The 25,586-nt window shown below is 37.9% G+C and overlaps 1 protein-coding gene across 2 annotated transcripts in view; it reads right to left on the bottom strand.

The window, feature by feature from the left end:
* LOC114658438 (probable phospholipid-transporting ATPase IIA) overlaps positions 1 to 25,586 on the bottom strand; it is a 351,266-nt gene that overhangs the window by 86,272 nt on the left and 239,408 nt on the right. For both annotated transcript variants that reach the window (XM_051932991.1, XM_051932992.1), the window contains exons 17-18: positions 24,851 to 24,934; positions 3,946 to 4,116 (exon numbers count right to left, since the gene is read on the bottom strand). In XM_051932991.1, the coding sequence (XP_051788951.1) occupies positions 3,946 to 4,116; positions 24,851 to 24,934 (255 nt within the window). The remainder of the gene's footprint in view (positions 1 to 3,945; positions 4,117 to 24,850; positions 24,935 to 25,586) is intronic.

Here is a 25,586-nt window from a genome sequence, read left to right on the forward strand (position 1 = left end):
GATAGAGGGAGTTTATTTGTCCCCAGTGAAAGTTTGTCTTTTTATATAAAGTGTTTAAATAAATAAAAACATAGATAAATAAATATATATACACCAACAAAATGCTTTGAACACTGACCAGAATGAATAAAGAGGAAGACATTTTAAAAAGAAACAAAACTTCTGACTTGGCAGTCGCATTGAGGAATAACGCAGCCATATTGCTGTTGGCATAAAGGAGCCCCAGTGCACACACCTGACACATACCGCTAAATAATTCAGTGGCTAACTGTACTCAGTGTTAGTGAGTCAGAGAGAGGATGTTCAGAATTGTTTATAATGGCACTCAGTTTTGTTTTAATTTTCACTTTTGATACTACCTCCAGGGGGTCTAGTATGTCCCACAACTGAGCGTCCCCTTTTAATTAGCTTGTTGATTTGGTGGACCTCTCTTGAAGTCATGTTACCATCACAGAGTTACAGAATATGTGAAGGATGTCACTTCCGACATTAAAGGAACACAGTGTTCTAAGGAAAAAGAGCCTCCTCTGCCCTTTCTTATACAGTTCTCCTGTGTCCCAGGACCATTCCAACCTGTCATTGATGCCGACAGCCCCAAATACATGTATGAGTACACCACCTCTACATTTTTTCCCTGAATAGAGACTGGACATTGAGGTTATATAATGAGATAAAAGTCAATGACCAGGGGCCTCATGTATAAACGGTGGGTACACTCAAAAATGTTGCTTAAGAACATTTCCACATTCAAATCGCGACGTATAAAACCTAAACTTGGCGTAAAGCCATGCACATTTCCATGGTAGCTCATATCCTGTCGTACGCAAGTTCTCTGCTCGGTTTTGTAGACTGGCGGCACCCAGCGTCAAAGCAGTGCTACTGTTCCTGTGTGGTTATCCTTTCTTTTTTAGATCCACATCCCTGATGCGGCTTTATAAATACACTAAAATTTATCACATATTGTTTATTAGTTTAATGCATCTGATTGCAATTAACCTGTAACAATATAATGGTCCACAGAATGGTCAAACTATTCCAAATACCATAACTGCTTTAGCGTTGTTACTCTCACTGCACCTTGTTCTTCTTCTTTCAGCTGCTCTTGTTAGGTGTTGCCACATCGGAACATCTTTTTCCATATTACTCTCACTGCACCACTCAGAGTATTCATATCACTGTATCTGAGTGTGAATCACAGATGTACAGCAGCTGATCGGAAAGAGAATTATCGGTATACAGCATCAAGCACACGTTGCCTCAGCCATGCTGTCTATTGAACTGCTCTCATATGACAAACGCTTCAGAGCCTTTCCATGAAATGCATGTGTTCCAAATAACGATATAGAATTTATAAAAGGTGTCATTTTGCTTGACTTCTCACTCTATACAACTCCAAGCAACTGACACGCAGGTAAACAGACTTGAGCTGAGAAAACTGTGCGGCGGTGGGGGATGTGATAGCAGGCTGCTTGCTGCTTATCAACACATTTACAGGACAAAAGACGTTGATGGAGAGGTGCAAAGCGATTTACGGTGGGACGGATCTACAAGTTTTTTCGTAGGCTTTGGTAATTCTAGTGTTAACATCCTGGTAAAAACAGGTTGCCATCTAAAACAGGCTTGTAACTGGGAATAAGATGAATCAGGCTGTGGTCAGATCTGCCAATAGTTGCCAGTAGTTTATGGTTATAGGCATCTTTAACGTTTGAACAGAGCAGATCCAGCTTTTTATTTTTTTGAGTGAAACATGACACAAATGTTGTATGGTTGTAGTTACCACATGTTACAGCTGCAGGGTAAGAATGAGTCATCATCCGTTGCATTTGCACAAGGAGAAATATACACATTAATAAGGATGATGTAAGTTATCTTCCTGGACAAATAATATGGATGAATTCCAACAGCCAGAATTTAAATGTCTGAATTACAAACTACAGTCAACCCTTGATATATGACTGGCCTGACATATGAACAACTTGATTTACGACCAAAATTTTTATTTTGATTTACGACCAACATCTTGCGTTACGACCTGAATGCGGTCACGTGTATCCGCTTGCGCGATTGTAATCAAACAGCCCAGAGTGTTAGTAAGCATCAGTTAGAGCCCAGATACATGTGTTTGTGGACGTAATTTCGGTCAGTGCAGTGATTTATCTATATATATAATTCACTAAGACCATGGCAAGCAAGATGCATAATTGCTAAGGAAGGAAGAGAAGGTAACGAAGGTAAAGAAAGCGATCACAATCGAAACGAAGAAGGAAATTGTGTGGAAATATGAGAGTGCTGTTCGTGTGACCGATCTCACTAATATGTACAGCATGTCGAAATTCACCATCTCGACAATTTTACAAAGAAAAGATTTGCATAAGGAGGCTCCTTCTAAACAATAACCACCTTCCGTTTCATTCTCCTCCTCCTCCCTTCCTGCAGCCCAAAGATGTCAAATTAAATGGTGAGTACAGTATGAAATTGTTGTTTCTGGTAGGCTAGGCACTTTTTATAACTTTTTGGTTAGTACATTAGAAAAATTATTGGTGTTTTGGTAAATTATGCACATTATACAACCCTTTTTTATTATGAAAAGGTTAAGTAAGTGTTGCAGTGGGAGGTTCGGAACGCATTATGAGTATTTCCATTATTTCTTATGGGAAAAATAGTCTTGACTTACAACCAACTTGAGTTACAACCAGCCCTCGTGAACAAATTAAGTTCGTAAGTCAAGGGTCCACTGTATAATTATAATTGTAATATGCTCCCTTTTACACCATTCCTCATTAATACAGATGACTAGTCCCCTTCCTGTCTTTATTCCACACCGCACTGTGTCTTTGTCAGCTTGAATAAGATGAAATCTGTTTAATATTAAAAATGTGTCAGGCATACCAGGTTTAAGCCAGCTTGCGATAAAACACAAAATACCACTGTATTTGTATGCCCCATGACCCTGCCATAAGAGCAGGCAGTTAATCCATATTATTTGACAGTGATTGAACAGTGCCCAGTACAATGGATGGTAGACCAGTTCTAAAACCTTTCTGCCTTGCTTCACCTCTCACACCGGCACATCACTCTCTCTGCCTGTGGACAAATTGCTTCTGTAGTAAAGTGATACTAAGCAGCTTGGGCACTTGTGATTGCAGCACAAGTAGCTGAATGTGGAAGTATTTAATAAAACCTGTATTTATTTTGTCTGTATTTCTTACATTTCCAGATGTTGCAGACTTGAACTTCACAGCCTGTATGAAGTTCAGTCAAAATGAGCCCTCACCTGGGTTTGTCAGTAAATTTCAAATCCATTCATCCAGTTTCTAGTAGTTACTATAAGTGCCAAATCAATTCTAATCTTAAATAAGACTAATAACTAGTAAGTTCAGAAACAAAAAGAGAAACATTGATAAATAAGGAGCCTCTGTAAAAGGCTGCTGCTTGCACAGTTCCCAGAACTACAAAACTAAATGGGAGTATACAACGTATAAAAAAATATCACATTTGGGTGGAATATTCCTTTAATATTCAAATGAAATATTAGATTTAAAAAGGTTATTTTACTTTAAATTTCAGATTCTGGCAAAACCATAGAAATATCTTCAATCTTTAAAAGTTATACACTGTAACTCAGGTGTTAAATCAGAACAATAGCAACAATATGTGATCATGATCAGCAAATTTACAATGTTTAACCTCTAATTAAGCACTATTCTTCTTTTTAAAACTAAGTTTATCAATTAAGCAATTAAGTATACCTGTAACATTTCTTTTTACTTGAGGTTATCACCTCACCCCACGTTCCCCCCCCCCTTTTTAATATTCAATTGATTGGTGGTCACAAACAACAGCAATTATAAAAACAACATTTGAACTTAGTTGGTTGACCAAACCAAAGTCAACTTTTATCCTGGCATTTCAGATGCAAGAAAAGCTTTTAGAGTAAATTTATACCTTGATACCAGCATTGCGCAAGGTTTCCAAAGTGGGACGCACATCAGCTTGCAGTTGGTCTTCTACACCAGTAAGGCACAGAAGCTCCATCTCCATCTCAAGGCTCTCGATTACTGTGGCCACTTTCAAAGATCGGTCATGAACACTTAACTTAGCTTGTGTGTACCTTGCCTGCAGACATCAAGAAAATGCATTATTAATGACACTTTTAAAACAAGCACATACATTTTAAATGGAAGTAACATCTCCAACAGATGATCTAGTCATTAGAAAGTATTAAATGCTCACTGAATTCTTAAATATGTTGGGTTATTTTCATCTGATTTTTAGCTATCTAAAATTTACTTTCCAGATCCTGTCAATCAAGAGGGTAAAAATGTACAAAATAGTTTAAAGGTCAAATTTTTACTGATTAATTTGCGGGGGGAAGGGAAACATTTTTCAAAGAAAATATGAATTCAAATCAGTGTTAACTAAATATCCAAAATGTATATTCTTAGAGTACATTTTGGTGGGAAATGCCTGGTCTTAGGTATAAGGTATTTTACAGCATGGTTTTGGAAGAATACTTATTGAGAAGTCCATGATCAAAATTTTCAGCAGTTTCTGTAAAATTTAAATGTCCCTATATTTTACTAAAAACCAAATGTTTACTGTTTAAAAATAGAGTACCGTCTTGCAAAAGAATAACCTTTCTTCTATTCCAAACAAAAAGAAAACCATAAAATCTGTTTGTTAATTCTTGAGGTAGTGTGTCCCATCAGGAAAAACAATGGACATAATGACATGAGACAGTTTTTTCAAGACAACATACAAAAAGGTACAGTATATGGTACAAATGGTACACAGTATTATACATGTGTTACTGAAAGTCAACAGCGATTATTTTTATCCAACTAAAAGGGAAAACAACACTCTTCCTGCCTACGATTTAAATAAACTAGACAGCTACTCTACCAAATCCATGTATTTAACACAGGAGCGCCGCAGGGCTGTGTGCTTAGCCCCTCTTGTATTCCTTGTTCACTCACGACTGTGTTGCAAAACACGGCACAAACACCATCATCAAGTTTGCAGACGACACAACCATCATAGGCCTTATCACTGACAACGATGAGACGGCCTACAGAGAGGAGGTGCTGGCATTGAGTAATTGGTGCCTGGATAACAATTTGTCTCTTAACGTCAGCAAAACCAAGGAGATGATCGTGGACTATCGGAAACAACAAGGCAGAGAACACCAGGCCATCTACATAAGCGGCGTAGAAGTTGAAAGGGTTAACAGCTTCAAGTTCCTTGGAGTAAACATCACCGAGGATCTCTCGTGGACCCTTCACATAGACACTGTGGTTAAGAAAGCTCGCCAGCGGCTCTACTTCCTGAGGAGGCTGAGGAAGTTTGGCATGAATGCCAACATCACCTCAAACTTTTACAGAAGTGTGGTCGAGAGTCTGCTGACGGGCTGCATTACTGTCTGGTATGGGAGCTGCTCTGCCAGCAGCCGGAAATCACTACAGAGAGTGGTGAAGGCAGCAGAGCACATCACGTGCAAGAGTCTTCCTGCCATTGAAGACATTTACCTCCATCGGTGCCTGCGTAAGACAAGCAGCATCATAAAGGACCACAGCCATCCAGCACGCCAGCTGTTCTCCTTGTTACCGTCTGGCAGACGATACAGGAATCTGGCTGCTCGGACTACAAGACTTAAGAACAGTTTTTACCACCAGGCCATTCGACTCCTCAACAGCAACACCTGAACACTTACATACACTTACATTACATCTACACTGCACTACTCACACACAAACTGTACCTACACTCACTCTGAATACTGACTGGAACATGCATCTGCACTTTATAGAATATGCATCTGTACTTATAAAACATTATCTGTGCAATAACTGTCATTTGTACTTGCTGCTCATCCAACTCATATTGCTCTATAACTTCTTTTATACTTACACATTTTATTTTATATGGCTTGTCTATTTTTAACTTGTTAATGTTTTTTTTTTTTTTTTTTATTATTTTTTTAGCTTTATTGGATCTAGGCTGAGTGGCTTGTTTTTCTCGTCATACACATTTCATTGTATGTTGACCCTGTGTTAACCTATATATGACAAATAAACATAAATCTAAACCTAAACCTATTTCTTAGCATATTTTTCTACAGAAAATCTGGTATCATAGATTTTAAACAATATAGATACAAAAAATACATAAAATAATGCATCTTTGTTACCTATACACTTTTTTCAGAAGGAGCAACTGTATAGCCTTACAAACCTGGACTCAAAGAAGGAAGCAATCCTGGATGGTATGCCATCACAGGACACACACATACTTTGTCAAACATGAGCAAACACACACACATATATATACTATGTATATGTATATTACACACATACACAAAGTAGCGATCAAAATTAGTGAACATTGCATTTTGGAAATTTATAAAGTCATGGCTTATCCAAATCGAGTGTTATCTCACCATGAATAGAAGAGACATATTGCAATCACATTACATTAGTGTAAAACTATCTCACATAACAAAGTAAGATTTAAACAAGTGAAGGTCAGCGATCAAAATTATAGATTGAGTTATACTAGTTAACATCTGATTATAATTTGGCAATGTCTTGAAATACCAGGCAACACCGACCAATTAGTCAACATTGGCAGGCATTTTGCAAATTGGTGATCCACTCTTGGGTAACTGAAATGCTGTGACGTCAAGCTGTTCAGATGATGCTGATGGGATGATCATCTCAGCCAAAGGAAGAAAAGTTGGTTTTTCCAAGAGTATGAATTCTTTGACACTGAAGCTATACAAAGAAACAACGTCATTCAAGTCCAAAAAAAAGGCCTGTCGCTGATGTAAGACGAGTACAGGAGAAAACAGGATGATACAGAAACTCTCAGTGGAGGATCGGGTGAACGCTGCATATGGAATTCTTTGCCAATTCAGTGCTGAACAGAGCAAGAATTTGTCTCAACATAAAGTGACTCATTGTCTGCGAGAATTGGGATTGAAGACCCACTCTGGACTGGCCAAGCCTTTCATCAACAAGAAGAATAAAAAAGTTAGATGAGTCTTTGCTAAGCAGCATATTGTTTGGACTGAGGAGAACTGGTCTAAAGTTCACTTCAATAACAAAAGCAAGTTTAATTTATTTGGTCCAGATGGGAAACATTAAGTTTGGTGTCAAATTGGACAAAGGCTGAACCAAAAAGTGCATGAAGAAGTCAGTAAAGCATCATACTGTGGGAGATGTGTGACTCCTACGACAGAGAACCTCTCATAAGGCTACATGGCAAGGTGAATGCTAATGTGCATCAGAACTTCCTTCAGCAACCTGTGTTTCCATCCTTGCGAGCATCACCTAATCAGTTAGCCATTTTTTTTTTTTGCATGATAATATCTCCTGTTACACCGCAAAATGGGTCAAGCAATTCCTATAAGGGGAAAATATCAAAGTGATGAAATGATCAGCCCAGAGCCCTGATCTGAACCTGAGTGAGAATCTCTGGAAGATAATAGATGATAAGGTTATGGTAAAGAAACCTTCTACAGGTACCAAATTGTGGAAGAAGCTGGAAGATGAGTGGAACAAAATCAAGCCAAAGCAGTGGAAGAAATTGGTCATACCCTGTGGGTGGAGATGTGCCAAACTCATTGAAAGCAAGGAACTCTATACTTCCTACTGAAGTGTGATAGCTATAATTATCATAAAACAGGCTTCTTTTGTAATATGACAGTAACAGTTCTCTTTGATCACTGTAGTTTTCCAAAATGAAATGTTTTTTTATTGAATTACTTTTTTTGTATTGGTTAGCGGAATAGAAATCATACCAATAGCTACTATGACATAAAATTTTGAGCAGCGACAGTCACCAATATTTCAAAGAAACAATTTTTCAAATTATTTTCTAATTTTGATTATTAAGTATGTGCATGTACAGTGTATATATATATATATATATATATATATATATATATATATATATATATATATACATACATACACACACACACACACACACACACACACATATGCATATATATACATACATACGTATATATATCATTTAGGAAAATAAAAAATAAAAGAGAAAGCTAGCATAAAACAATTTTTCAATGAGTCACACATGGAAGTGAACAGTGAGTCATTGTAACTCACATCCACCCACATTCTTCCACAAATGTGCTTGTATAATTAGTTTGAAATTCAAAAACAAGCCAAGAGTGGAAATATAGAGTCAACAGCAGTAATGACAGAGTCAAATCTTTTTTTTTTTTTTTTTTTTGATACTAATGGCAAAACAATCTTCTTCTCACTTCGTATATATCATGCAGTGCAAAACTGTGAACGGGAGCCATGTGTTAGATGCATTTGTTTTCCAATCTGCAACACATGAATATTTATATATTTTAATACTTTTTAGACCTAAACAAAATAAAATGTACATTTTGCTAGGAGATAGGCTTAATGTCTAGGCATCATTTCTACTTTTTAAAATACAAAGGCAGACAATAATGAGTTGGGGTTAATTAATGAAAGTTTATTTCTCAATGAGGGTATCATTCATCTCCTCTACCAACATGACATTGGCAAATAAGACTTGGGAGAATTTTAGTATAGGGTTTATAAACAATTATAAAATCATAAAGGACAACCTATTCTAACTTATGCACGTGCTAAATTTATTCACTTCCATTTTCTATTTTGTATTTGAAAAATAAATACTCCTTATACTTGATTGAAAAAAAAAATTATAATAGTACCACATAGATTAGTGAATAACAAGAGAATTCAGGATATTTTCGTTTGCACAAACTCTTTAAAGCTGCTTTATAAGAGTTCACTTTTACAATGCTGCTTTATAAGAGTGCACTTTTACAACAGTATAATCAGGTTTGTGATATTTACTGTTTTAAGATTTATGTTTGCTGGTTAATAAAAGTTACTGAGCAGTATTATTTAAAAGATATTTACTGTTTTAAGATTTATGTTTGCTGGTTAATAAAAGTTACTGAGCAGTATTATTTAAAAGATAAGTCAATTTAATCCAACTTTTATTCTCTCCTTTTTTATATTTGTTTCAGTGCTAAGCCTACCTTTGCCATCTTAGAAGCCCTGTATGCTCTTCCAATAATGCATTATTACAAGCCGCACCACAAAAATACATGGCCAACATGTAAGTTATGAAATACTAACTAAATATATCTTTATTTTGATACAAATATATGGAACAGCTCACTTTGTCACCTTTGTAGACAAGCCACAGGTACAGAAATAGCTACTTTGTGAAGTGAAGTTGGATTTTTTATTAGTTGCAACTGTTGGTGGCACTCCCTGTGTTATCCACTCACATCCCAAAGACATGCAGGTTGGGTTACCTGATGATTCTAGCCTTATACAAATAAGTGTGTGAATGGTGCCCCATAAAAGGTTGGTTCCTGTCTTTATGCCATGTGCAGGCTGCATATGCCAAATAACAGAAATTCCAGATGTAACATCACATGTTATATTCAATGTTGATTCTGTTACAGGGAGTTTTGACTGTTCAGTTAATTTATAGATGGTTAAAGATATGTGTGAATTAGAGGGCCAGGTTTGAACATTAACTGCTTTAGAATAAAATGAATAATTGAATAGGCTGTTTATTTAAACAGTCCTTCTTTTCTGATTTTACCACAGACCCTCCAGCAACCACTGTAATTAGGTTGTAAATCAGTTAATAACACAATCAGCCTATTCAATCATTATCAGATGGTCTGCTTTCCATTAGTGGAGATGCCCCATTAACCTGTGCATTTACATAAGGCTAAAGCCTCACTATTTTAGATGAGCCTACTCTTGTTAGTTGTTGGTGATGTTTCAGTTGTTTGATATTAACTGTTTATATTACTTTTTAGTTACAGTACTCATACTAATTATTCCTGATTTGATATTACTAAGCCTTTTCTCAGAGTTCCTACTGGTACTTGGTATGCACTGAAGCAGATGCATCCTCACATAGAAAGTTAACATATTTAGAGGACTTCATGTTTGAATGAAACTGTAATAATTTTCTACCTCGTGATTCAATTAAAAAAAATTATATGGCTCTTTTGAGGACATGCCTTTTGTCAATGTGAGTCAATTTAAAAATTGTACATGCCTTTTTTGTGGATATGCTTTAATTGTAAACAAATCCAAATTATATTATGTGATATCATCATGTACTGTTGAATTCTGCTCTGTACTTGTAATATTTCTATTGCAGCATTACATTGTATTGATGATTACTTGTGTTCTGTTCTGTGTATTGTATTGTATTTAGCCCCTTTTTTGACACCCACTGCACACCCAACCTACCTGGAAAGGGGTCTCTCTTTGAAATGCCTTTCCCAAGGTTTCTTCCATTTTTTCCCCTACAAGGGTTTTTTTGGGAGCTTTTCCTTGTCTTCTTAAGAGAGTCAAGGCTGGGGGGCTGTCAAAAAGCACGGCCTGTTAAAGTCTATTGCGGCACTTGCTTTGTGATTTTGGGCTATACAAAAATAAATTGTATTGTTATTCAATCTAGATTTGTATGTATTCCTTTACTCTTGTAAAAAGATTTTATTCATATTATTTATAACTATTATGCACTTATTTATCAGTGCAAATCACTTAAGCCTGTTGGCTTTTATTGCGCACCATTTAGGACCACATTAATTTTTAATTACAGGAAATAATTAATTAATAGGACATATCATCTGCAAATTTAAGAAGTCTGACAAATGAATCGCCAGAGGTACGGTCATTTCTATAAACTGAGAACAGTAGTCAGGAAAGGACATAACACTGCAGTGCACCAGTACCATAGGTTACTGGGTCAGACGTGTATCTCCAACTGTACATACAGCTTCCTGTTTGTAAGAAAGCCTATGATCCAATGGCAGTTTGAACTGGCAAGTTGAACTGGGTGAGTTTCCTATTTAGGAGCTCTGGGATGATTGTATTGAATGCAGAGGTAAAATTTACAAACAAGATCCTCACATATGCCCCTGGATTATCAAGGTGTTGGTAAATAAAACTCAGACCTAAATTCACTGCGTCATCCACAAACTGGTTGGCTCTGTACCATTAATGAGATAATTCAGAATAAGGCATTCAAAGGTCTTCATTACCTCAAAGGTTACTACTATTACCATTACTACAGGTCTGTAGTCATTTAGGTCTGCGGTCTTTGATTTTTTGCTAATGGAAAAATGGTGGTGGTTTTGAAGCAGGCAGGAACAGTGCAAAGATCCAGAAATTGATTGAAAATGTCTGCAAATACTGTAGACAACTGGTCTGTACAGTGCCTGAGGGTGGAAGGGGAAATAAGGTCCGGGCCTGTAGCTTTTTAATATTTTGCTTTGAATAAGATGCAGATGTCTTTTGCAGTGATAATGGGAGAGGGAAGCTGAGAAAGAGAGGAGTGTATAGTAGTAACATTGAGAACATCAGTTAAATTTACTTTACGTCCCATTGTCTTTCAAAGCGACCATAAAACTGATTTAACTGATTAGCCAGACAGGGATCAGCAGAACTGTTTAATATTTGCTTCTTGCAGTTAGTGACATGTTTAAGGCCTATAAAAACTGATGAACTGACATTTGTAGACAGTTGTTCCTGCAGCATCTCTGACTCTCTTCTCCAAAACACATTGGCTTTCCTGTATTCCTCACGATTGCCAGATCTGAAAGCACACTCTTTGTCCTGGCCTGGCGCAATTGTCTGAGCTCTGGGGTGAACGAAAGCTTATTATTGCTAAACTTTTTTGGAATGCAAACATCACAAAAACTAATATATGAAATTACAGCATCAGTGTATTCATATATATTGGAGATGGCAATTCTGAAGGCAGTCCAGTCTGTATAGGCAAAGCACTCCTAAAGCTCCTCTATTGCCTAGTTCTGGTCTACTTTGTAACTGTTATTTTGACAGACTTTACAGTTTTCAGCTTCTGTTTATAAGTAGGAATAAGGTGAATCATAGAATGGTCAGAACTACCAGGAGGGACATTGGAGAAGACCCGATAAGTATCCTTTATAGCTGCAAAGCAGTGATCTAGAATATTTTCATCACTGGTGCTGTGTTTTTATTTGCTGTTGATATTTTGGAGGGGCCTGGATAAAACTGGCATGGTTAAATTCACCCAAGATAATGATTTGCATTTCCAGGTTGCCCTTTCAATCTCAGTGATTCCATCAAGTCGCCACTACACTTCATGACCATTAGTGCAAGGGCAAATATAAACACTGGTGTGCTAAATAAAATGGCTTACAGTTTATAATAAGCAATTCTAGGTCAGAAGAGCATGATTTAAGAAGAACTGTCACACCATTACACCAACCTTGATTAATTTAGAAACACACTCCTCCATCTTTTGTTTTGTTACAAAGGTCAGTAACATGGTCCTCATGGTACAGTGTGAACTCAGGAACATCCAATGCAGAGTTAATAACAGAGTTATTGAGCCAGGTTTCAGTAAAGCACAGAGCAGATAAAAAGGAAAAGTCTGTTATAGTACCTATTAACAATTGCAGTTTGTCAACTTTGCCAGCGAGAGCATGTTAGATAAACAAATTCCAGACAATGGTTGCTGTACTCCTCTCTTCCTGAATCGAACCGGGATGCCAACTCTTTTGTCTCTGGTACTTCGCTGTTGGGCCACCTGTTTAGCTGCATGAGCACCTATGATCTACAAAGTTGTACAATCCACATTTGTACTGGAGTCACATCAGATGGCATACTGTGACTGATATTCAGACACTCTTCCTGTGTACGTTATATAACTTTAAATGGCGACAATGCTTTTTTTTTTTTAATTGGTTTTATTAAAAGCAAGAAATATTACATACAATCTAATCAAACTTAACAGAACTAAATTCAGCTCCCACCCAAGAGAAACAGAGGAAGGCCAACAGCCAGAGTAAAACTTTAAGAGTATAAAAGAGGGAAGAGAATCATTCTCTCCAATATAATTATTTATTCCAAAAAGTTATTGATTAGATCCTGCCAGGTTTTAAAAACTTTTTGGACAGATTCTATAAGTGAGAATTTGATTTTTCCCAATTTCAAATAGTACTGTATATAACATCATTTACCCACTGACTTAAAAGAGATGGGCTAGGATTCTTCCAGTTGAGCAAGATTAGTCTATGTGCTAGTAGTGAGGTAAAGGCAATTACTGTTTGTTTGCCCTTTTCCACTTTAAGCCCAACTGGGAGTATATCAAACACAGTAGTTAATGGATTAGGAGTGATTCTGAAACCAAGGCTGTCTGATAGACATTTAAACATTTTGGTACGCACAGAAAACATGTGGTCCAGTGGTTAGATCTTGCCCTGGAAACATTCTGAACAATTTTAAATGAGATACCTGTGATTGATAAAATATTATAAGTTGAATAATTTTATGCCCTGTGCATATGGAGCTAGAGTCAATTCTGTGCATGGCTGCCTTCCACTCTATTTCTGAAATGTTAAGTAAGAGATCTTTTTCCCACAATGCTCTGGGATCTTTGAAAGCAAGGGAATTTAAAATGTTTTTATATATTAGAGAAATGCTGACCGAGTCTTCGAAACTGATTAATATTTCTTCTGGAACAGAAATAGGTGGGTGGGTGGGTCAGGAAATTTGGGCAGATTCTGTTAAGCCAAGTTTCTAATTTGAAAGTAGTGGAATAATTGTGTTGATGAGAAATTTAATTTTAAGTGTAATTGTTTGTAGGATACAAAGACATTATCTATATTCAAATATTTAAATGATTTAATCCCAATACCCTTTCCAAACATTAAAAACTATGTAAAAGTTTGCCAGGGTAGAAAAAGGTGGTTATCATTTTGAGGTGCAGCAGATAAAAGCTTCTCTATTTTGAAGTGATTCTTACATTGGTTCCATAATCTGAGTGAATGAAGGACAATGGGGTTGTTAGTGTGGAAGAATAATTTAAGGGTAACATAGCTTTCATCTTTAAAAAAAATAGCATAATGGGTCAATACATGTCAGAAATCAGAAAAAGGTCAAGTGAACAACAAAATGTACACTGAAATATAAGAATTGGTTTAGGAAAAATACTGAGATAGTCAAGTACATAATGTACCAGAACAAAGGCTGATGTAATATACAAAATGTACTGAAGGATGGCTAAGAAATCAGCAGATGTCCTATAGACTAGAATGGACAGGTGTTATATGCACAGAAATTTCAAGGGTGGTGGCTCATCTAAAAAGGTATAAGAACCACCAGAATATAATATACAGTAATAGACTTTTATTTTATATAAATCATTTGGGTGTAAACCAACCAGAGTAAAATGTATGCATTGATTGACACTGTATGTAAATTCAACAGTTTATAAAATTAACCTCTATTCTTTGTTTCTCTGACCATTCTGAGCATGCTGTAACAGACTTCTTTTAAAGAATGCTCCATCCAAGGCATTTGCTGAGGAGTAATTAAAAGATACCACGAACAGCTTTTCTCCTGCTTGATTACTGAATTGCCCTGTTAGAGGATGTTTCCTTCTTTAATGAGAGTAGTGCTGACATCTTCTGAAGGGAGTATTGACACCTACTTTCAAGATAGAGGTTTTTATGCAGCAAAGGTGATCATCTAATTTAAGACCACAGCAGGATGTAAATTGGGGCAACTTTGTGGATGACAGCATGAGAACGTGAGCATGGTTGTGTGAATGAGGACTCTATTCCTGGTTATTAAGGACAAGGTACACTTCTGTGAACTAAGATAGCTAATGTTTGTTGGAAAGGACGGAAATAAAATAGTTGTTGACAATGTTTTATCATCGTACTTAGAAGTTATGAGGTTATGGGACACAAATCTTGGGATTTATAGGGGAAAACATGTAATGCCTGTGTACTCTTAAGAAAAAGGACTTTGATACATATTGTTTGACATGATTTTCTATGCTCACTGTTATTGATTTTATTAGCTATTATTATTGATTTATGTGATTTATCTTGGGTATTAATGATTTCTACTGATTTCTGTTATTCCCCAAATTCAGCTAGCCAGGAATCTTTTACTTCTTTTTAGCATCTAAAGGGGGGTATATTTAGTATATACACGTTTTGTACAGATTAGGAATAGGACTTCAGTTGGAAATTATTTCTTACAGTTTTAGTGGGACTTTAACAAGTCCCAAAGGGGGGAGTGTGGACAAATAGCAACACAGCATTCATCTTAAAGAAATAGCATAAAGGCTTAATAAATGTCAGAAACCTGTTCAGGCACACCAGGAAACCAGATAAACCAACAAAATGTACACTGAAATATAAGATTGGTTTAGGAAAAATACTGATATGGTCGAGTAAATAACGTACCAGAAGAAAGGTTGATGTAATATACAAAAAGTACTGAAGGATGACTAAGAGAGGACTAAGAAATCAGCAGATGTCCTATAAACGACAATGGAAAATCGTCATATGCACAGAAATTTCAAGGGTGGTGGTGCAACTCAAAGGTATAAGAACCACCAGAATATAACAGACTTTTTTTATATAAATAATTTGGGTGTGAATCAATGAACCAACCAAAGTAAAATGCATGTATTTATTGACACTGTACGTAAATTCACAGTAGTTTAAAAAATGAACCTCTATTTTTTGTTTTCTCTGACCATTCTGTAACTGCTTTGGAAGAATGCTCCCTCCAAGGCATTTGCTAAGGAGTAATTAAAAGATAGAATGAATAACTTTCTCCTGTCTGATTACTGAATTGTCCTGTTAGAGCGGTGTTTTCCAAACTTGGTCCTGGTGAACCCCTGTGGCTGCAGGTTTTTGTTCCAACCAGCTTCTGTTTTTAATTGAACTCCTGGGCTAATTAAGTGAACTGATATTTCCCAAGTTCTGTATTTAGGAAACAATATAGAAATTAAAAAACTAAAAAAAAAATGCTAAAAAAAATGTATTAAAATGTACCAAACACTTATATAGGAATAATGTATTTTTTTCTTTTTAACAGTATTGTCATTCTACTTTTCTAGGTGTTCTAATTGTTGAATTGATCCATTATTTACTAATTAGTGGGTATGACTCTAAAGTAGTTGCAGCCTTTGATTATTCAGTGTTGTTTGCCTGGTTGTCTGATCTGCTCGTTTTAAATTGTCATTATTAAGATACAATGAAGAGGGAAAAACTGCATAGAGAAAGGGCAAAGTATAATGAAATCAACAAAAGAGAGTTAAGCATTTAAATCTATAGCAAAAGCAGAAATATTTCTAAATGTCTTATAAATGTAAAAATCATGCTGCTGTGCTTTTCTGAATGTCGAATAAAAGAAAAAAAAAACCAAAACAGCTAATTAAAGGAGATCAGTGCTATCAGGCGTTGTCAATGATTAGGAATCTGGTTGGAACAAAAACCTGCAGCCACAGGGGTTCACCAGGACCGAGTTTGGGAAACACTGTGTTGGGGGTTGTTTCCTTCTTTAACATTAGAATTACCAGAGCCTACGAAAAAACTTGTAGATCCATCCCACGTTAAATCGCTTCGCACCTCTCCATCAGCGTCTTTTGTTTTTTAAATATGTTGATAAGGAGCAAGCAGCCTACTATCACATCCCCCAACCGCCGCACAGTTTTCTCAGCTCAAGCCTGTTTACCTGGTGTCAGTTGCTTAGAGTTGTATAGAGTGAGAAGTCAAGCAAAATTACACCTTTTATAAATACTATATGATTATTTAGAACACATGCATTTTATGTGTGTTCCGTGTCTACAACAATCTATATAAACACATTGTTAAAACAGAAACGTTTTTCATGTTTTAGTAATAATTGACAAAATGTAGACATGATATGTTTAATGTGTGAGCCTGAAGTCCAAATATCAAATAAACACTTTTCATAAAAGGTACAAATATAACAGAACAAGTGTGCTTCTATTCAGGAATATAATAATAATAATAATCCATCCATCCATTATCCACCACTTATCTGAGGTCGGGTCGCGGGGGCAGCAGCCTAAGCAGGGAAGCCCATACCTCCCTCTCCCCGGCCACCTTCTCCAGCTCCTCTGGGAGGACCCCAAGGCGTTCCAAGGCCAGCCGGGAGATATAATCCCTCCAGCGTGTCCTGGGTCTCCTAGTGGGGCATGCCCGGAAAAGCCCCCCAGGGAGGTGTCCTGGGGGCATCCTAACCAGATGCCCGAACCACCTCAACTGACTCCTCTCAAAGCGGAGGAGCAACGACTCTACTCCGAGTCTCTCTCGGATAACGGAACTCCTCACCCTATTTCTAAGGGAAAGTCTAGCCACCCTGCGGAGAAAACTCATTTCGGCCGCTTGTATCCGCGATCTTGCTCTTTTGGTCACTACCCAAAGCTTGTGACCATAGGTGAGGGTAGGAACGTAGATCGACTGGTAAATCAACAGCCTCGTCTTTTGGCTCGGCTCTCTCTTCACCACGATGGACCATTGCAGAGCCCGCATTACTGCGGGTGCCGCACCGATCCATCTGTCAACCTCCTGCTCCATTCTTCCCTCACTCGTGAACAAGACCCCGAGATACTTGAACTCCTCCACTTGAGGCAGTACGGTGTTCCCAACCCGGAGAGAGCATTCCACCCTTTTCCGGCTGAGAACCATGGCCTCGGATTTAGAGGTGCTGCCTCTCATCCCCGCTGCTTCGCACTCGGCTGCGAACTGCTCCAGTGTGAGCTGGAGGTCACTGTCCGATGAAGCCAACAGAACCGCGTCATCCGCAAACAGCAGAGACGAGATTCTGAGGTCACCGAACAAGACCCCCTCCGCTCCTTGGCTGCACCTAAAAATTCTGTCCATATAACTTATGAACAGAATCGGTGACAAAGGGCAACCGTGGCGGAATCCAACCTCAACAGGAAATGAGTCCAACTTATTACCGGCAATGCGGACAAAACTCCTCCTCCTCCTGCACAGGGACTGACTGGCTCGTAACAATGAACTCTGTACTCTGTACTCCGTACTCTTGGAGCACACGCCACAGGATGGTTCGAGGGACACGGTCGAATGCCTTCTCCAAATCCACAAAACACATGTGGACTGGATTGGCAAACTCCCATGCTCCCTCCAGGATCCTGGCCAGGGTGTAGAGCTGGTCCAGCGTTCCACGGCCGGGAAGGAATCCGCATTGTTTCTCTTGAATCTGAGATTCAACCATCGACCGAATTCTCTTCTCCAGTACCCCTGAATAGACCTTACCGGGGAGGCTGAGGAGTGTGATCCCCCTATATTTGCAGCACATCCTCCCGTCACCTTTCTTAAAAAGGGGAACCACCACCCCGGTTTGCCAATCTAGAGGCACTGCCCCCGATGTCCATGCGATGTTGCAGAGACGTGTCAAGCAGGACAGCCCCACAACATCCAGAGCCTTGAAGAACCCAGGGTGAACCTCGTCCACCCCAGGAGCCCTGCCACCTCGGAGCTTTTTAACTGCCCCCCTACACCCCCCCACGGGAATCCTCCAGCTCTGCTTCCTCTAAGGAAGACATGCTGGTGGGATTGAGAAGATCCTCAAAGTATTCCTTCCACCGGTCAAGAACGTCTGCAGCTGAAGTCAGCAGGGCCCCATCTACACTGTACACAGTGTTGGTGGAGCACCGCTTTCCCCTCCTGAGGTGCTTGACAGTTTGCCAGAACATTCTCGGTGCCGACTGAAAGTCGTTTTCCATGGCTTCCCCAAACTCCTTCCATGCCCGAGTTTTTGCCTCTGCAACAGCCGATGCCGCCACATGCTTGGCCCGCCGGTACCCCTCAGCTGCCTCTGGAGTCCCACTGGTCAACCAGACCCGATAGGACTCTTTCTTCAGCTTGACGGCCTCTCGAACCTTAAGTGTCCACCACCGGGTTCGTGGATTGCTGCCACGAGAGGCACTGACAACCTTGCGGCCACAGCTCCGTTCTGCTGCTTTGACAATGGAGGCTCGGAACATGGCCCATTCAGACTCAATGTCCTTCGCCTACCTCGGAATGAAGTTGAAGTTCTGCCGGAGGTGGCAGTTAAAGATCTTTCTGACCGGTTCCTCCGCCAGACATTCCCAGCAGATCCTCATTATTTGTTTGGGTCTGCCTGGTCCGTCCTGCAGCCTCTCCCACAATCTGATCCAACTTACCACCAGGTGGTGATCAGTTGACAGCTCAGACCCTCTCTTCACCCGAGTGTCCAAGACATAAGGTCGCAGATCTGATGACACGATTACAAAGTCGATCATCGAGCTGCGACCTTGGGCATCCTGGCGCCAAGTACACTTATGGACACTCTTATGCTCGAACATTGTGTTCGTTATGGACAATCCATGGCCAGCACAGGAGTCCAACAACTGAACACCACTCGAGATTAGATCAGGGAGGCCGTTCCTCCCAATCACACCTCTCTAGGTTTCACTGTTGTTGCCGACGTGAGCGTTTAAGTCTCCCAGTAGGACGATAGAGTCCCCAGGAGCTGCGCTTCGCAGCGACTCTTCCAGGGACTCCAAGAAGGCTGCAAACAACAGTCAGAGTCCTTCCCCCAACTCGAAGGCGTAGGGAAACAACCCTCACGTCCAACGGGGAGAACCCTCGAGCCGGGGGGCCATAAGCAAGCCCACCCCTGCCCGACGCCTCTCACCCACAGCAACTCCAGAGTGGAACAAAGTTCAGCCTCTCTCAAAAGGAATGAATAATAATAATTCTTTACAAAAATATAACTGCATAAAAAGAACCCACATTAGGGTGCAACATTCACACACCTGAAAACTGAAAAAAAAACCAAAAAAAAAAAACAAAGCTAACCTTTACAAGTATCATAAATTTACATCGGCTGCTACAGACTCAAATCAAATGTATGTTTTTATTCTAAGATAGTAAGAGTAAGAGCAGCTCACTTCTCAAAACGGAGTCGTCCGGGGTCGAACCCATGAAGTTTGGATTACCAGTCAATAGTTGCTACCATTGCACCACCGAAGTGATCGTATCAAAGGTGTGTGAATGTTGCACCCTAATGCGGGTTCTTTAACTGCAGTTATATTCTTGAATAGAAGCGTACTTGTTCTGTTATATTTGTGCCTTTTGTGAAAAGTGTTTATTTGATATTAGGACTTCAAGCTTTACACATTAAACACGTCATGTCTACATTTTGTCAATTATTACTAAAACATGAAAAACATTTGTTTTAACGATGTGTTTACATAGATTGTTGTAGACACAGAACACACATGAAATGCATGTGTTCCAAGTAACCACATAGTATTTATAAAAGGTGTCATTTTGCTTGACTTTTCACTCTATACAACTCTAAGCAACTGACACGCAGGTAAACAGGCTTGAGCTGAGAAAACTGTGTGGCGGTGGGGGGATGTGATAGTAGGCTGCTTGGTGCTTTTTGACACATTTACAGGACAAAAGACGCTGATGGAGTGGTGCGAAGCGATTTAAGGTGGGACGGATCTACAAGTTTTTTCGTAGGCTCTGGTAATTCTAGTGTTAATAAGATGTTAAATTTCTACCACATCAGTTCTAATGAACTTCCCGGAATTGACGAGTTCTCCTGATCCAACTCACTTGCAGTTTCGCTCCCACTTTTGTTTTTGGCTGGAGCCAATGCTGCAATGTCAGATCCTGGGAGGTCTGTTCTTTCACTGGTCTGCTATGTATGCTTTTATACACTTTCATATACTGTAATTAAAACCCCTCAGGTTAAGTAAATAAAATATAACTTGGAATGATAATTTTTTTTTTTTTTTTAAACTAACACTGCTGCTAATGGTGTTCCTTCTCAGATGTCCATCTCCCAAAATGGACGAATTTAACACAAAAACACACACAAAGATGGAGCACCAAACTACTGTGGCTGCCATACTAGATGCTATCGGTATGTCTAAAAAGTAGGGATGTTCCAATCAGGATTTTTAAGGCCGATACCCATCAACGATTTCATGTTACTTCACTGGCCAACTGCAATACTGATTACGTTTCTTAAACAAAATTTTTTACACTAATCTCCGGAATAACCAGACACTATATTAAAGTGTACTTTTATTATTACAATATAGACTACAGGTGTTAACTGTTAATTTTTTATTAACAAAATGAAATTCTGTAGGCTCATTGTTCAGTGACCACAAAATAGTACTATAAATGAAATTACCTTAAAATACATACTTTAATTATATATTTACAAATATATTTATCCAAAATACACACAGCATAAAAGAAAAAAAAATGCTTCTCAAAATTAAAAGCTGTTATATTGCTTCATTTTCCTGTAATGTACCTATCTGAAACAAGGAATATATACACACACACGCACACACAAAGGTCAACTCTCGTTATAGCGAATGCTGAAGAAATGAAATTTTCAGAATAATGTAAAATGCCAAAGATAGTATTGCAATGCACAAAAATATTTAATGCCGTCATACACTTTCCTTGCCGAATCTTAGGAACCCTGCAACAGGCTTTCTCAAAGAAAGTGACAGGACTTTGTGAAATGTCTCGTTTTGGGCAGTCTCAGCGAGTTTCGCTGAGAATGTAGGCACGACATCATACACATAGCCGAATTCTGAGTCAGTGCTCCACCTACCATTCACGTGAATAGTTGTGTCTTGTGAGGATACTGTACTGTTCGAATTTCATAGCAGTTCTCAAAGTTTTCTTTGAGGTGAACAAAAAAGTGAGAAAAGGTGTCAGTTTACACTGAAAGAAAAATTAATTATCCTGGAAAAAGCTGATTCCAGAATGAAGAAAAACGACGTGGCGAAAGCTATCAGGACTGCTCCTTTGTTGTCATCTAAACACAGTACAAATCTTTTAAAAAAAAAAAAAAAAAAAAAAAAAAAAAAAAGCCTATCGATTACTAACACTGGAATCCCTGAAGCCTAAGAAAATATTTGTAACTCCAGGCAACCTTAAGTTCCTTTGCATCAACATCTTTGTGTCAATCAGCACTGGTAGCAGTCAGCCTGCTCACTTATTCCCCACCAAGGCAGCTGAAGTCAGATGCAAAATTCTCTGAGCTGAAGTCTCTTTACCTGGGTGTTAGGTGTCTAGAATTGTATTGGGTAAATAATATATTATTTGGAATACATACATTTAATGTGTGTTCCGTGTCTACAACGATCTGTGTAAATGTAACAGGAAATGCGAGGCAAGAAATGTTGAACACATAACTAACGATAACAAAATAGCTTTGGTTTTTGCACATTGACAGCAACATGTAAATTGAATAATTACTTTTTCTTTGATTATATTCCTGAATAAAAGTGCACTTGTTTTGTTATAGCTTTTGTGAAAGTGTTCATTTGATATTTGGACTTGAGTCTTCACACACAACACACTTCATGTCAGTATTTTGTCACTAAAACATGAAAAAAGTTTATTTTAGTTATGTGTTAAACATTTCTTGCCTCACATTTTCTGTTCTGTACATTTGCATAAATCTAGTGCTAAGCAGTCATTTCAAATTAGTATATCTCTTCTTTTCCAATTAAAAGTGTAAGCTGCTGCATTTTTAACAAACACGCCGTCCAAACTCAAGCAGTGTCTGTTTTAAAGGACAAAATAACAGTCTGAATTCCTTAAAGTAGCTTTCCTTGCCATTTGTTTAGTTGCACAGGATGATTTCTCTGATGACTTTTTTCAGCTTATTAACCCACTTTCTTTAATGTAAAGGCTAATATACCAATTGCTTCTCATTCATTGATAAAACATCTTCCACTAACTGCTCTTTGTTTACACTGTAGGAAATTTGCTACAAAATAATAAAAAAAAAAAAAAAAAAAAAGACACACTAGCTCAACCAACCATTGTACCATGTGCAAAGGAGCAGTACAACTAAATTACTGTACAGCTTGTAAAAGCAGGGGCTAAAATATCAGTTTTGTGATCAGCATTTTTATAGTGAAAACTGGCCAATTTTAATCGGCAGCCGATTGATCAGAGCATACCTACTTAAAAGGCACCTCAAAAGCTTTTTTCTGATCTTTCCATGGCATTGTTGGGTGTTTTTTGAAGGTAGTTTTACTCTTGTTTGTATCTCCAACTTGTCATTTGCTTTCCAATTACTCCAAACTGTTTGCTTTAAACAGTTTTAATACTGCAATTAATTTAATTGTAATTTAGCTTAAACTATCCTATTTCATTCACTTTATTATTCACGTTCTTTGCTTAAGAACATATAGTATGTTGCATTTTGCAAACGAAAAAAATACAATTTTTAGATTTCTAAATCTGATTTAAAAAATTAGCAAAAAATTTATACTATTAATATTCTGTACTGCATTTGGTCGCAATAAAAAGGTAATTGTTCTCAGTATACTAAATTACTATATATAGTAATTTGCAATGAAACTCTTCAATTCCCGAAAACACATGCTGCATATCACTAGCCGACTAAAATTTGTCACATTTCAGCTTGTTCCAAAACTAAAATCTTCTGGAACAAAAAACAGTAACATCAATGAAGATGATACCAAATCATAAACAAATATATTTCTCAATGCGTTGCATCTTCAGCTCCTCTCCTGTGGCTACTGCAGCTCTGAAATGTACCATCCAATAGCTGGCCTTGAAACAAGCAACCACTGCCACTTAAGCAAACATCATAAACAAAGTAATAATTTTTTTACTAATTTGTGTTTGTTAATCTGCATTCAGCACAAACCAGACATTTTTCTGTAAGTATTTTCTAACATTTCATTTGGGGTGTGTCAGGAACAAAAGCTTATGCTAAAGAAATAAATGCATCACTGTACAAATGATCCCACAAGGATAAACCTCTCTGTACAGCCATCATACTTAGACTAATGTTATCAATAACTAAGGGCTTTGGAGCGTACTATGAAGCATGCCAACAATGCTGCTAATGAAGCACAGGTGGGTGGGAAATTAGTGTAAAACACAACCATAAAGCATAACTGATACTGCTTTGAAATTTTTTCTTGTTTATTTTGAAAGGTTTACTTTGAAATCTCAGTTTCCTATCATAGGGAAACAAGGTTAATGGAAATCATGCATCAATAGTCTCAGTCCATTTAAATTAGGTATTACTGGAGAATATAGTTACGCTTTTTCAAAACAAACCTATTCACGGAAAATTACTACTGACTAGGGTTTGTTGAGGACTGGGCGACTTTGCTTAAGAAACAATGGAAATTTCTGTAGGTGTGGATTAAATGAAGCTGTCAAACATGCTGTAATACAAGACATGATGGTGAGAAACAAGTATTAATTGTTTTACCTCATATTTACATTGAAATTTTCCTTGATTACTTTCCCATTATGCATACACACCTAAAGAGGTTTTTGCATACCAGTCAACAACTCAGGAAGGTAGATATCGGAATACTGCTCAGGCATTCTGCTCCAAAGGTGTAAAAATATTGACTCAGGGCAGTATTTTCATGGAGGACACACTGTGAGGAGTTTTTAAACCTGGTTATATGATAGACCTGGAGGAAAGTGTGTCAGAAGGATTGGGTGGGTTCATTTCTGTGGCTGGGGTCACTGTGATAAATAAAAAGTTTCCTACTAGTAGCACCACTGAGGTGGTCGAGATCAGACTGAAAATATTATATAAACTGAATATTGTGGGGGTTCTTGGTTAACACTCTTGTTCAATGTTGCATGGAAGGCAGGGAACAGTTCTCATTACTGCAATAATGGGGCAGTCATTCATATTTTCAAAAAGGGGACAGGAGGTTGTTTTCCAATTACAAGGAGTACTACTCAGATTGCGTGAGAAACCCTATGCTGGTGTACTGAAATATCAACATAGTCTCAACACTGAATCTCGGAACTGAAAAGTACAAGATAGCTTCCACATAAATTCCATAACAGCAGTAGAACAGTAGACTAACTCTTTGTCCCTGCACACACATTTCGGGACTATGAGAATTTGCTGATTTTGCTGATACCCACCTCAAAGTCTTGATATTGTTCTTCTGATAATGACTTCTTCGCCACTACTAAAACTCTGAGCCCTTCTCTTGCCATGTTCCCGCACTGTAAATAATAATAGAGAACACTGAGAGAAAAAAACCACCAACAATTCAATATGATCTTCAAAATAAATTTTCTCAATCATTCATGGTCATTCTTACACTTTCTGTCAGGTACCTAAACACCCATTTTAATTTAGTTACACAATAAACACATTAAAACTTAAATGAACTAAACACATTAAAACTTAAATGAACACTGAACTTTGGAAATACTGTCAAGCAGTATGCTGTATAAAAAATCAATAACTATTTTTACTCACTAAACATAGCTACTTAAAAAACAGTTTAAAAGTGACATCAATTGGCATTATCAAAATATAGAAAAAGAATAGTGTCAGGGAGTTCTAAAAATTACTTGTAATTTAACAAAAGACACTGCAATACTGTAATTTTTAAAGATTTGCACTGTATAGTATCCTTTACAATGCTCTACATTTTTTCAGTTTTTGTGCCTTGTGCCACCACCATCTGATCAAAGTACTCTAAATCTGCCTTTGATGTTTGATGGAAAGTGAACACTTCAGCTTTTGACAAGACCCATTACATCTAATCTACTAGGATGGTGTTTTGTACAATTCCCAGTGAGGGATGGGCAACCCTTTGGCCTCAGAACCCCTGAAGATTCATTTTCTCTAGCATCTTGCTGGATGGAG

The sequence above is a fragment of the Erpetoichthys calabaricus genome, chromosome 10, assembly GCF_900747795.2.
Source record: "Erpetoichthys calabaricus chromosome 10, fErpCal1.3, whole genome shotgun sequence".
Taxonomy (NCBI): Eukaryota; Metazoa; Chordata; class Cladistia; order Polypteriformes; family Polypteridae; genus Erpetoichthys; species Erpetoichthys calabaricus.